Source organism: Corylus avellana, chromosome ca4, assembly GCF_901000735.1.
Source record: "Corylus avellana chromosome ca4, CavTom2PMs-1.0".
In the NCBI taxonomy this organism is placed as follows: Eukaryota; Viridiplantae; Streptophyta; class Magnoliopsida; order Fagales; family Betulaceae; genus Corylus; species Corylus avellana.
The window spans coordinates 4,460,999-4,475,074 of record NC_081544.1 but is presented as its reverse complement, the minus strand read 5'-3'; the positions used below and the strand labels follow the sequence as shown (position 1 = coordinate 4,475,074).

The following is a 14,076-nucleotide window of genomic DNA, read 5'->3' as shown; positions in this document are numbered from 1 at the left end:
GGCTAATCTATAATTTTTTTTTTTTTTTTTAAATATCAACAGAAAAATAAAGAAAATGTTTTCATTCTTGTGGGTGAAGAATGAAAAACTTTAACTCGAAAAATAGTTGAAGGAAATAAAGAATAAATAAAAAAATAATTTTATGCAGCTTAAAGAAGGTTTTTTTGCCAATCGAAAATGTTTTTAATTCGATTAAAATTTTCGGTTGTACCAAATACTAAAAAATAGGTAATTAGGTTGAAAAAACTAGGCCTAAGTGTTGTTTGCCACGTGCATAAATGATGTATTGCGCTTAGAATAATTAAAGTGAAATAAATGGTAGCCAAGATAACAATGATAACGATACTTATCTACCCACCTACAAAAGTAATGAGAGCTCACTTATTACAAAGAAATGACCGGGGAAAGACTTATAACCAAATAAAATAAAATAATTTTGAAAAAAATATATGAAAATTTAGAACTGAAATAAATGGAAATGTGATTAATCATTTAATAGATTTGATTATATTAATATTGATGGAATATATACCTAAACCGAGAAGACATAATCTTAGTGTTTTTTTTTTTTACATGTCCACACAAAGGGACAAAGAGGGGGGATTCAAAATAATAACTTCCGCTTCATGAAGTATGGTCTACTGCCAATTGAGTTACCCTTATGGGACAAGACATAATCCTAATGTTTTCTTTTGGCTAAAAGACAAAAACACACTATAATTGGTGGTTAAATTGCCACAATATAGATTAGGCTATGTTTAATGGTCACTGTGGACAATCAGAATCAGGGTACCCCATTTCTCCATCACATCACGAAATATACAACCCACCACATAAAAATAATAATAATAATAATAAAAACTTAAATTAGGTTTGGCATTGCAATTTTATAAATCAAAAGTACGATTTTAAATTAAATCGTAGATTTTGTATCGATTGATAACGCATTTAAAAAAAAAAAATTGCAATTTGCATATGTAGAAAAATTCATATTTTCGAATCATAGGCAAATGAGTGCATTTTAAAAAACGTACGATTTTAAAAGCTAAACTACGATTTTACCAAACGCTAAACTGTGTTTTTAAAAATTGCGCTTTTAAAATCAAATGTTTTGAAATCGCAAATCAAAACGGACTTTTATGAGAATTCAAGTATATGTTTTCATATTAATTTTTCAGCATGGAACCCTCCCATCTTGTTGGGGCCAAATTCATTCATCCAAAGAGAAAAGAAAGAAAGAAAGAAAAGGCCTCTTGTAAAATGGCTCCATGGGCCAATTATATAGAAACCCTATTGTAGGAGTACGGTGGCAAAAGTTTGGGAAAGGCTATAAAACACATCTTCAATGGCTTTTAGGGGTTGTCATTGAAACCACCGATCACGTTGATAATTACATGTTCTATTTTCTTTGGACTAGTGCTATGTAATTGTGTATTTCAATTATGATCAGGACCTATTGCACTGCAATAAAGCAGCCTCCAGTGATAATTGGGGCGAGCCCCAGCCCTACTTGCATGGCAAGTGTTCAGATAGCCCGACCAAGTAGGGTTTGGGCTACCAAACACATATCGGAACAAGTAGAGTTCATTTATGCTTTTTGAGATGAACCTCACTTGCTTGGTCAAGTGTTTGGACCGTCCGAACAAATGATTGTCTTATTGTATTACATTAGGGCAATCTATTGATGGCACTCTATTGGGATCCCTGCAATTGAACACTGTTAAACTCTCAAGCAATTTTAAACATGCTCTTACAATATGTCTAGTATTGAAGATTGCAAGGAATTCAAAGGTAAGGCAGATCTATGTCAGAACCCAGAAGAGTACTAGCTGCTGGCATGAGTGAGAAAGCAACAAATCTAATCCAAAATCCATGGCCACAAGATTATTTACCACTTTCAAAAAATAAAAAGGATCTGCCATGATCTTAGACTGTCCATTTGGGACCACATAGACAGCATGAGACACTTATTGCATTGCTTCCTTGAAATACCTAAAGTATTGCAATAGTTAATTTGGGTAGTTCATTTGAATTGAAAGGAAAGTGACAACACATAAAGAGAGGAGAGGAAGAATGGTGTCTTGTACTGCATGCAAACCATATGAGTAGCTATTGTAATTTGACTACACCCAATAAGTAGGTTGAGATGGCCAAACCATTTTTGTGAGTTTTAACTAAAAGGGATGGCTCGATCACCCTAAAGATTTGTTTGAAGGTGGTTAAACCATTTTATTTAACCACCTCAACTTTTGCTATGGGGGTAGCTGAACCACACATACCGCCAAAGAGAGCGGTTTACTATCACTTAAGATCAACTTGAAGTAGAATCACCTCGATAGTTAAGCAAGCCACCCTGTCCTTTTTTTTTTTCTTTTTCTTTTCTATTTAAATTTATGATTTGTGTTGTTAATTTTAAATGATTAATCCAAATAAAAACTAGAGTTAAATACTTTATTAGTACTTGGGTTGTACTTTTTTATATTTATCCCACATAGGATTCAAATCCTATCATAAATAGTATCTAATTAACGGAAAAATACCAACTTAATACCTCTGTTAGGTTCCATTAGCCCAAACTAACAGAATGCCATGTGTTGTCACATAGAAATGTTATGTGTCCTAAAAAATATTAAAAGAATAATAATAATAATTAAAAAACTAAAACTAAAAAAAAAAATTAAAAATTTATGGGGTGGCCCCATTTTGGCCATTGGGGTAGCTCAGCCACCCCCAATGCCGGTTTGGGGGTAGTTCGGCCACCCCCATTTTGGCCATTGGGGGTAGCTCCCAAGACCAGTCTGGGGGTGGTCGAACCACCCCCAATGGCCAAAAAGGGGGTGGCCAAGCCACCACCATAAATTTTTAATTTTTAATTTTTTTTTGTTTTAGTTTTTTAATTATTATTATTATTTATTTATTTTTATTTTAATTTTTAGGGCACGTGACATTTTTATGTAATGACACGTGTGACGGAATCTAACAAAAGTACTAAATTGGTCTTTTTCCATAAGTCAAGTACTATTTATAATAGAATTTAAACTTAAGGTGAAAAAAATAAAAATGGACAAATCCAAATACTAATAAAGTATTTAACCATAAAAACTATGACACCCTAGAAAACAATTTGATCGCTGTAATGAAAAAGCAACAGATCCATGCCAAAATCCAAGGCCACAAGGTTACCACTTTCAGAAAACAAAAACAAAAAAAAAGATTCATTGATAAAGAGTCATAGATTGTCCATATGGGGACCACAGACAGCATTACATAATCACCACACAAACCTATTTTTTGTGTCTTTCCGTACATCACAGGTTTCACGCGGGAATATTATTACCTGTCACCAATTTCCTCCCGTTATTCTGGTCCTCCACTTATAGTTCAATGTTGTTTTGTGTTATAGGTTAGTTATAATTTTATTAATTTAAGTAACCAGATCAAGCATTTCAACTATAAACTACTATTCGAATTGTATGAAAAATTGTCGCTTGTTGGGTTTAAATCGTGTTGTAATAAGTCATCCTTAATTCAAGGAGTCAAAATTTCACTTTTTTTTTTTTTTTTTATTTTTTTTAATTAATTTTCTTCATTGGGCAACCATCGGGGTTTTTACCTGCTGTGAAATGTTCGGTTTAAGCCATATCTATTGCCTAGGAAGGCGAGTCCATCACCACAATCCCACCAAAGTGCAAGTTGGTAAAGCCCCTTCTTAGTAACATCTAGTTCGCGAACTACTACCGTAAGCGGGTTCAAACCCGTGACCACTAGGAAGAAAGGAGGGGAAGAATTGAACCTTATCCCCTGCTGCTTTACTAACTCAACTACCACTTTGGTGGTGAGTCAAAATTTCACTTACTCCTTTATTCTCACTCATTTTACAATGTCTCACTAAAGTTCAAAACCTCTTAATTTAGTGTATCAAACTTTTAATTTTTTTCAATGTTTCATTCCGTTAGGATTTTCCGTTAAATCTCAACAAAATTTTTAAAATATCTTTTTTTTTTATTTAAAAAAATAATAATAATTTTTTTTTCCAAAGATTAAGACATGAAATTTTTTGCAAATATAGTTAAATTTTGATCAACACTTTAATCTTTGCAATTTTTTTTCTTACTAAAATAAAATGGAGGAAACATTAACGGATGTGTGAGATCGTAAACAATTGAAAGATGATTAAGAGAAATTAAACTTCAAATAAAATATTGTAAAAGCGATGATAATTAAGAAAATTAAGCGAAGTTTCCGAGTAAAATCACTCCATCTTAACAAAATAATTTGATTTTAGATTCACATGGTCGTATCAAGTTGGTAGTATGAAAAATCGATGGCCTCCAACAAAAGCCAGCACTTGAAAGTTAAAAGGGCAGGAAAGTGACACCACACCGACACTAAACATCGTCACCGAGAAAAACACGGCCAACCTCGGGAAGGTTAGTTGACCGTTAAACTGGGACAGCTACTTGTACCTGGTACCGCCCTTTTCACTTGCGCCTCCATTTTTCAAATTATTTAATGCTCAAAACCTAAATAGTTAGCACTAGTTGTTAAACAAATCACCAAATTTTCTCCCTTTGACCTTTTTTCATACAATATTCAGCTTTCTAGATCCCCAACCCCCGTCTACCTCGCCTTGTAAGCTCCACTCTCCAAAACCCTGCGGAGTTTTCGATCCAAAAACGCTTAAAACTTATCGACAACAATGTTTTTGAATTCATAAGTTATAGTCTTTGACGTCCTTGATCTGCTCATCAACAAATCTAAACTCCAACCAAGAGGGTCGTATTGAGAGCACTGGTTTTGAGTCCATGGCGGTCGTCCGGGATCCAAGTCTTATGTGTGGTCGGATTACCGGTAAAAACCCATGTTTGGATTTGAAGAATAGGGTTTTTGGTGCCCCGGTTTTCGCTGGCGGGTTTCGTTGTAGTGGAGGGAAGTTGAAGGGGAAGATTGGGATTGGAGTAAGGGCGGCGCTGCAGGTGGGTGTGGAGGAATCGGAGCGTTTGCGTGATTTGAAGGGTTTAAGGGGGGTTTTTGGGTTTGATGTGGTTTCGGAGGGGGAGTTGAGGGAAAAGGGGTTTCTGGGGATGAGGAAGACGAAGCTAGTGTGCACGATTGGGCCGGCGTGTTGCTCGTTGGAGGATTTGGAGAAGTTGGCTTTGGGAGGGATGAATGTGGCTCGGCTTAATATGTGTCATAATGGGAGGGAGTGGCACCGGGATGTGATTAGGAAGATTAAGAGCTTGAATGAGACAAAGGGGTTTTGTGTTTCTGTCATGATTGATACTGAAGGAAGTCAGATTCATGTGGTTGATCATGGGGCTCCTTCCTCTGTCAAAGCAGAGGTAGAATAAATTGAAGTTGTGTTGTGTGGTAGTTTGATATTCATCTCGGTTTGTTTGTTTTGTAGGTTTGTCGCTCTGTTGTTTAGTTTGGGTGTTGTTTGAGATTCCTTTTGGAATCATTGTTTGTTGGATTCTTGATACTGCTTGCAGTATCTTGGTGGTCAGCAGATTTCTGCTGTTTGGTGTTTTTGTTTTAGTTGTTAATTAAAATCTTATTCATTAGGGAAAAAGATGAGTACACCCTCGTTTATATTTTGTTCAAAATGATAACATATCATAAGAAAGATGCAATTCTGATGGATTTGTCTTCTACTTGGATCATCAGGATGGTTCAGTCTGGTTGTTTACTGCACAGAAGTTTGAGGGTTCGCGTCCATTAACAGTTCAAGCTAACTATGAAGGTTTTTCTGAAGGTAGTCACATTATTGCTGATTGAGTCAAAAACTAAAAACCAGCTCCCCCTACCCACCTGCTCAATCTTTTTTCCTTAAATTAACATTAATGATATGAATTTGGTCTTGATTTATGTTCTCGACTATTTGGCAGGTATTGAGGTGGGAGATGAACTTGTCATTGATGGTGGAATGGCAGGCTTTGAAGTCACTGAAAAGATTGGGAGTGATTTGCGTTGCAAGTGCACAGACCCTGGTTTACTCCTTCCTCGAGCCAAATTTAGCTTTTGGAGAGATGGGAAGCTTGTGGGGAGGAATTATGAGCTTCCTACTCTATCAACAAAGGTTTAAAATTTAGTAGCAATGCTGGTTGAATATATTTTTGTTCTCTTGAAGAGAGAGAGAGAGAGAGAGAGAGAGAGAGAGAGAGAAAGTTCTTTCATCTGTAGATTGTGAACTTAAAGAAGTAAGGATGATTATATGCTTCTTCAATCTTCAGATGATAATGTAAACCCATAATTTTAGCAATATCTTTTCATGCTCATAAATTCACAACTCATGTTGTCTGATCTGCAGGATTGGGCTGACATTGAATTTGGAATTTCTGAAGGTGTCGATTTCATTGCCGTGTCATTTGTAAATGATTCTGGTTGTGTCTGGCATCTTAAGAACTACCTCTCCACCAAATCATCCAAGTAAGGAAGCACACTGGCACAAAAGTTTTTCACATAATTTTATTTTTTTATTTTTTTTTCCTGAGGTTTATTCCTCTTCTTCAACAACATGATTTATTCTTCTTAAATGCTATGAAATAGCACCACTTTATAGTGGTTCAGAGCATTAGTTCATCAAACAAGTCAATCTATTTTTCATGCAATAGAGAACTTGAAATCTCATCAATTGTAGTTTCTTCTGAAAATAATTGATTCGAGGCATGCAGTATCTTCCCTAGACATGAATGTTATTGACCTTGGTGCTGCTTACCCTCAGAAAGGTGACGGATCCTTGGTTGTAGCTGGATTCTGTTTCTTACTCTTTCTCCATTCCTTGGTGATCCAATCCTCAGTACATTGAGGATTCTGTCCAACCTTACCAGGTTAATTGGATATGGAATTAGAGTAGATAGACTGCAGCTGAGCCTATTGAAATTTATATATTTGTTCATAAATATAAGCTGGATGCATTTTAGTGTTCTACTAGGGAATTTCATCTTAACTAAGCAAATACTATGCAAAAAGAGACAGCGACCTGCTTTTCAAATTCTATTCTGTTGCAAATGGAAATGTGGGTGTGCAGTAGATGCTTTATGCATAGTTTACATAACTAGTCTGTTTGCTTTGTGTATTAAACAGAGCCCAAATATTGAATTTCAAACGTTGCTCACAAGATATTACTAGGAGAGAAACATTATATTTCCCTCATTATACTAACAAAAGCTTATGTGAAAACCTAACAATTGCTCATATTATACCCCATCACCTCTTTCACATGGAGAATCTTTTTCAAGTTTTCCTTCTCATGTTATTCCTTCTGCCCTAGTAGATGTGTACTAGTTGTCATGTTTATGATAGGGTGTTATCAAAAGATTATATGGCTCTCATTAGTTATTAAGTAGTTTTTATGTCCTATTTAGCTCTTATGACTTAGGATATTTAGGTTCATCAGAGTGCTCGTTTGAATCAATTTGCATGCTTTTTTATTTCTTTTTATTTTTTTTCTCAAGTTCTTATGAAAGTCCTGAATTGTTTTCATTTACAGATCCATGAGAGTGTTGGCAAAGATAGAGAGCTTGGAGTCTCTACATAAATTGGAAGAAATTGTAGAGGCTTCAGATGGAATCATGGTGGCCCGGGGTGACCTTGGAGTTGAAATCCCACTAGAAAAGATTCCTATTATGCAAGAAGAAATAGTAAATGTTTGCAGACAACTAAACAAACCAGTGATTGTAGCTTCTCAACTTCTCGAGTCCATGATTGAATATCCCACCCCAACACGTGCTGAGGTACTATTCTAAAAAGTACTATTACTATCGGGAGGAGGATTAAAGGAATAATGCATTCAAGAACAGGAACAGTAATAACTGTATGCTTTGATGTCATAAGGTTGCAGATGTTTCTGAAGCAGTTCGGCAGTATGCTGATGCCTTGATGTTGTCTGGGGAGTCAGCTATTGGTTTATATGGACAGAAGGCTCTTTCAGTATTGCGGATGACCAGCAGCCGCATGGAAACATGGGGTCGTGAGGAAAACCAACAATGTCTTCTCCTTCAGCATCAAATAGGAGTATCATTGCCTGATCGCATTGCTGAGCAGATATGCAATTGTGCTGCAGAAATGGGTAATTTCACTTTTCCCGACTAAATTCCAACACCCAAAACCATGAAAATAACAGCAGCCATCTCTTGCTGGAGTTGCTTACTAAGAGGTGCTCGTATATCAACTCATCAAATCAGTGTCAATCAGTTCAAACAAAATTGTTTTATGTAGACTATCTGTAGCGACCCCAGAAACCCCAAAAAGACTAGTCAAGTTGCAGTTGGAGCACCTAAAATAACTTATATAGCACAGTCTCATGACTCTCATATACTAAAGAATCAATAGGGGATTTAGGACCCATAAGTGCCTTAATAATTCATCAATTCTATGTGGATTCTTTATCTTTCTAATGTGAGACCGGAGTGTTACAATCGTTTACCCTTAAATCATTGATGTTCTCGTCAGGTTCACGTTATGCAGTAATCCAATACCATATAGCGCTACTAGGCTGCTTTGATACCAACAACTAGGAAAAATGCTCGTCACATCTACGTTATCATTCCCAAAATGTTTAAAATTATTCATAAAATATCCATATTTTAAGAATTCGTTCTCCCAAAATAATATATTTGTCCCCCCAAATTCAACATGTTATGAGTTTTTCTGTTTGTAATTTTTTTTTCATAGCCATCTTCCTCCCATCTCGTTTTCTTTTGCATTTATTTGTTTTTTTTTAGCAAAAGTGTAGAATAGGATGAAAATATTATTTATTTTTCTGAGTGATTATTCTACGGTCATTTGGGTTCACAATTAAGACTTTTATGCTTATTTTTATATAAGCGCACACATGCATATATATATATATATATATATATATATATAAAGTCTGTGTCCCCAACTAAAAACAATAAAAAATTCCATCCCACACCAAAAATCCTGATTCCACCCCTTTATGTGTGTTTTAGCGGTTATATTTCCTAAACAAAAACTACTGTGTGGTGAGTATGCAGCAAATAAACTTGGTGTGGATGCCATCTTCGTCTACACAAAGCACGGACACATGGCGTCACTCCTGTCACGCAACCGTCCAAACCCTCCCATATTTGCATTCACGAACAATGATGATACCCGCAAGGCTCTGAATTTGCAGTGGGGAGTAATTCCACTCCTTGTTGATTTATCAGAAGATATGGAAGCCAACATCTCAAAAACCATTGATCTAATAAAATCAAGGGCTATGTTGAAACAAGGAGACGCCGTTTTGGTGGTCTCAGATGCCGTTCCAACCCGTTCAACCCCAATGGCTTTCCAGTCAATCCAGGTCAAGACCATCGCTTAGCAAGGCCTTTGTTCTTCGATGTGTTTCCTCTTTTTTGCCATTTTAGTGAAACATGACTTATGTCCTTTAGTATGGCTGCAATCAAGTTGAGTATTGAATATTTAAGTTTGGTTCGTTTAATTTTATTTCAAACACGAGTTGATCTTGAGCTTATTACCGAGCTAGCTAGATAAATTTCTTTAAACCTAGTTCATTTATTTTCGAGCAAACTCGAATTTGTTCATGAACTAGTCTATAACTTTCTCATTTTCTTTTATCATTATAAATTAACTTTATTTAGAAACTTATAAAAATTAATTTCACAAACTTTGTATTTGTTATAAATGATACATAATTTTTTGTTTTCAACTTTATTATTTATATCATGTAACTCTATCTTGAATCTTAAACCATCCAATATTGAGTTTATATGTATGTTTTATAGTCGATTACATCACCTCATTATCTCCATCCCAGTCCCCTAAAGTTTGATGTGGCGTGGTTCCCATAACATTTGGTGGATCCGACTTAAAATAACAGCATGTATGCTATATTTTAATCAACGGTCAAGATTGAATCTTAAAGTTGACTTAGTTTTACAAGCTTTTAATATGAGAGAGAAAATGAAGAGATATTTTGAGAAATTCAATATTGACCGTTGATTAAACTACAACATACATGAATAACAGCATGTAAGCCGGATCCCTTATTTTATTTTATTTTTATTTTTGACACGTTCACACAAGAGGGGGAAGGAGGGATTCGAATTAGTAACCTCCGTTTCATAAGGCGTGGTCCCCAACCGATTAAACTACCTTTTAAGGACAAGCCGGATCCCATTTGATGCATGTGGATTGGTTTTTTGGTTGGAGAGACTATGCCACATCATCTTTGGGGGATAGAGAGATGATAATAGGATGATGAATATAATTACTCTTCATAGTCTCTCTCTCTCTCTCTCTCTCTCTATATATATATATATATATATTCATTATACATACATGCACGTACATACCCATGCATGCACATATCTTTATTAATGCTGACAATATTATAATGATTGAAGCTATATCTATCTTATTAGGACGTAAGTTCTCGTCTTTTCAAATGCCTAACATATTCTCATTACAAAACTAAAAATAATTATAAAAAAAATCATAGAAATAAAATTATACCAGGTTATATAAATTGAACTTGAGTTGATTTATATGAGTCAATTAACCTCGAGCTGTTTATGAACAACTTGATTCATTTGGGGTCCTACTTTTAGGCTAACAAAGATGTTATGCCATAATGGAAAACTCAGTCACACACTGTTAACCTTTCATATTTTTTGGTCCGATACGTCCATAAGCATGAAGACTATGAGAACATAGTTAGAGTGTGTTTGGTACTGTGATTTTTCAGACTAAAAGTGAATTTTAAACTAAATCGCAAAAAATATATTATTTGAAAGTGTATTTTTTTTAAAAAATTACGATTTGAAAATGAAGAAAAAAAAAATTGTATTTTCAAATCATAAGTAAGCGGGTACATTTTAAAAAACATAAACTTTTAAAAGCTAAATTACGATTTTAATTTAGGTCAAATTGCGATTTTACTAAACATTTATCTACGTTTTTAAAAATCACACGTTTTAAATTGCTATTTTAAATTGCACATTTTGAAATCGTAAACCCAAACAAACCCTGAGGATTACAGCATACTTAGACATAGCCATTCCACTCAAAGACTTATGAAATCATATAATTCTTTGGGAAGTATTCTTTAAGATGCAGCCACAGAGGATATGAAATAAGATTATATAATCACTCCATTTCCAAAAAAAAAAAAAAAAAAAAAAATGAAAATTATAAAATCACTCACTAATATTATGGTTAATATAATTAGAAACAAACAAATACTACAAATACAAATAATAAGAGCGTAATTACTACAACCCACATAATATATATATATTTATTGACATGTCTATACAAAATGGTGGAGAGAGATTTGAACTAGTAATCTCTACTTTATTTTAGGCGTAGTCTTAGCCAATTGAATTACCTCTTAGAGATAACCCACATAATATATAGCAAATGTGCTCATAGCCTCAAAAAAACAATAAAAAAAAAATAAATAGCAATTCTCAAAAAAGGAATAAGCTAGGAAAATAAACATAAGCAAAACAAAAGGACTATTGCGTAATAGCACTTAAGGTAATGGCATTTAAAAGATGAGGGTACAATCGTAATTATAGTCTTATTTGAAATTGGGTTTCTGACTTCATCGCAATGGCGGTGAATATGGCAAAAAGGCGGTACGGAACCGCCTCTCCGAGTACTACCAAGCTTAGGAAAGCTCTGCATCTCCGAGTAGTTTCAGGTTTAGGAAGCCTCCGCCCCAAGCAATTCCTCCAATTTATAAATACTCCTATATCAGGATTCAGAAGAAAAAACTCAATAATCAGTTTCATCACTTTTTTTCTGCTTGGTGCTTCTACTTTGTTACCAACTAATTTCTTTCCTTTCTTTGATTCTCTGAAACTCTTTCAGAACTCAATAAGAAAAAGAAAGATGGTCACTCTTGAGGATTTGAGGGGCGATTCTCCTGCCTTATGTGGGTCCTTCAACAAGATTAGGGAGGAGATCAGAGCTGTGGCTAAAAATAAGGATGAAGAAGATGAAATGCTCACCGAGAGGATTTTGATTGATTTAATTAAATTCAGCCGGAAAAAGCGATCTGCAGTATCATTGGATTGTGACAATGAAAAGGGTCTGGAGGAGGAGAAAGAGAAGAAGAAAAAGAGGGTGAGGGTAATACCTCCCAAAAACCCCTTGAATTTTGAGCCGAAAAATTCCAACCAGAGTACTCGAGAAGAAGGGAAGTGTAGGAAACCCGAAAGGCAGGTGAAGAAGCCGGCAGAGGAGAAGCCAACGGTTGAAGAGCAACCACCCAGTATGCCAACTGAGTTCAAAGACAAAATCATGGGGTTGCATGGTCGGGACGTGAAGCTTGTGATTCAAAAGAAATTGACGACCACCGACATGGAGGATTCTCAGGACCGGCTTTCCATTCCAAGAGGCCAAATGAGGGCATACTTTCTGACGCAAGAGGAAGAAGCTAAACTGGAGGAAAAAGAAGAAGATGGGATACATCTCAAAGGGTTGAAAGTGGCGTTGATAGAGCCAAGCCTCAAGGAGTCGGCCATCTTCTTGAAGAAGTGGAAATTAGGTAGCGGCAGCACATACATGCTCAGCTCCCCATGGAAAAATGTTGCAAATAAAAACGGCCTCAAGAAAGGCAATATTGTACAACTTTGGTCCTTCAGAGTTGACCACAACCCCTGCTTGGCCCTTATCAAGCTACAGAATTAGGATTTTCTCTCTTCTTCTTCTTTTTTATTTATTTATTTTTTTTGTTTGAACATTATTTAATAATATAATTGTTTGAACATATTAAACTTACTTGCCTTTTGGCTCTCATATCATGTTAAATTACCACTTATCCTAAAAGCTTAAATTAATAGGAAAATGTAAATTTAATCACTTAATCATTAGTTTAACACATGATTTCTAATTTCTAATGAGCAATCACACAAAAGGTGGTTTCCTTTTTTGCCACAATAAGCATGCACTTCCATGCTTGGATGCTTTTCATGTTAAACCTAAGTGCCCTACCTGCGACAATTCTATAAAAAAAGGTGACAAACTGTAGTGTGATCTCTTCCCCTTTCACTCTCTTGCTTTCTGCTTTCTTAGAAGTCATCATACTGACTTAGGCATCAAAGTGTCTTTCATCAACATCTCCAGTGAGTCAAACTCCCGACACACATGATAAACTAGTATCACTAAAATTCACAATAATTAACTTCAAGGATGGCCTTAATTCCACACCCCAAATTGTAAGCCCCATTATATGACAGGCCGAGGTAGCCGCTCGGTCACTTCTTTTTTAATTTTGTTATAAATAAGGAGTTAGTTGTACATCTTTTTCTGTTTTCTTCAAAATATGTAGGTGTACTCAATAGAAATGTAGATCATTTTCACCTTTATGTTATATTAAGACACTTTTTAAATCAAAAACAAAAATTACTTGAATATTTCCCCTGCAAGTGTATTATATCGTGCATGCATATACCCTTTTATTTGGAACAATTCATATTCCATATTTTCTAGTGGTCTTCTTATTACATGAATTGCATAAATGAAGCACCAAAAGATTATAAATACTAAACTCGAGAAGCTCGCTAGAAAAAGAGCAAATACCAGATGTTTATTGAGGCTCCAACCCTTAGTTAATTACAATGGGTAATAAATTAATAATAAACCCACATTTACAAACGAATTAGGATCCTTTCCATTTCAAACCAACATGTAATAACCACTACAAAAAAAAGGATGTTATTGACGTGGCAAACAATAACCAAATTTTGCCACGTCAGTAATTATTGACTTGCCAAAAGTGGCACGTCAACAAATTTTTTTTTTTGACGTGTTGAATATGACACGTCAATATTTATTGACGTGTTACATTCAACACGTCAGGAAATTTAAATTCAATTTAATTTTTTAAAAATTTAATATTTAAATATTTATTGACGTGTCATTTTGACACATCAATAAATATTGACGTGTCACTTTGACACGTCAATATTTCTTAATTTTTATTTATTTATTTATTTATTTATTTATTTTTATATTATATATATTTCTGACGTGCTAAAACTAGCATGTCAGTATTTCTTTTATATATATATATATATATATATATATATATATATATAT

At 34.8% G+C, this 14,076-nt stretch overlaps 2 protein-coding genes across 2 annotated transcripts; both read left to right on the top strand.

Annotated features, from left to right (window-relative positions):
* Positions 1-4,391: 4,391 nt before the first annotated feature.
* On the top strand, positions 4,392-9,481 carry LOC132179761 (pyruvate kinase isozyme A, chloroplastic-like). The gene is made up of 7 exons (XM_059592532.1): positions 4,392-5,342; positions 5,668-5,755; positions 5,889-6,079; positions 6,311-6,429; positions 7,493-7,736; positions 7,837-8,071; positions 9,000-9,481. The coding sequence occupies exons 1-7, from the start codon at positions 4,806-4,808 to the stop codon at positions 9,326-9,328; spliced, it is 1,743 nt and encodes a 580-aa protein (XP_059448515.1). The 5' UTR covers positions 4,392-4,805; the 3' UTR covers positions 9,329-9,481.
* A 2,102-nt stretch (positions 9,482-11,583) lies between these two features.
* LOC132177892 (B3 domain-containing protein At3g25182-like) lies at positions 11,584-12,666 on the top strand. The gene has a single exon (XM_059590369.1). The coding sequence runs from the start codon at positions 11,584-11,586 to the stop codon at positions 12,664-12,666; it is 1,083 nt and encodes a 360-aa protein (XP_059446352.1).
* Positions 12,667-14,076: the final 1,410 nt, after the last annotated feature.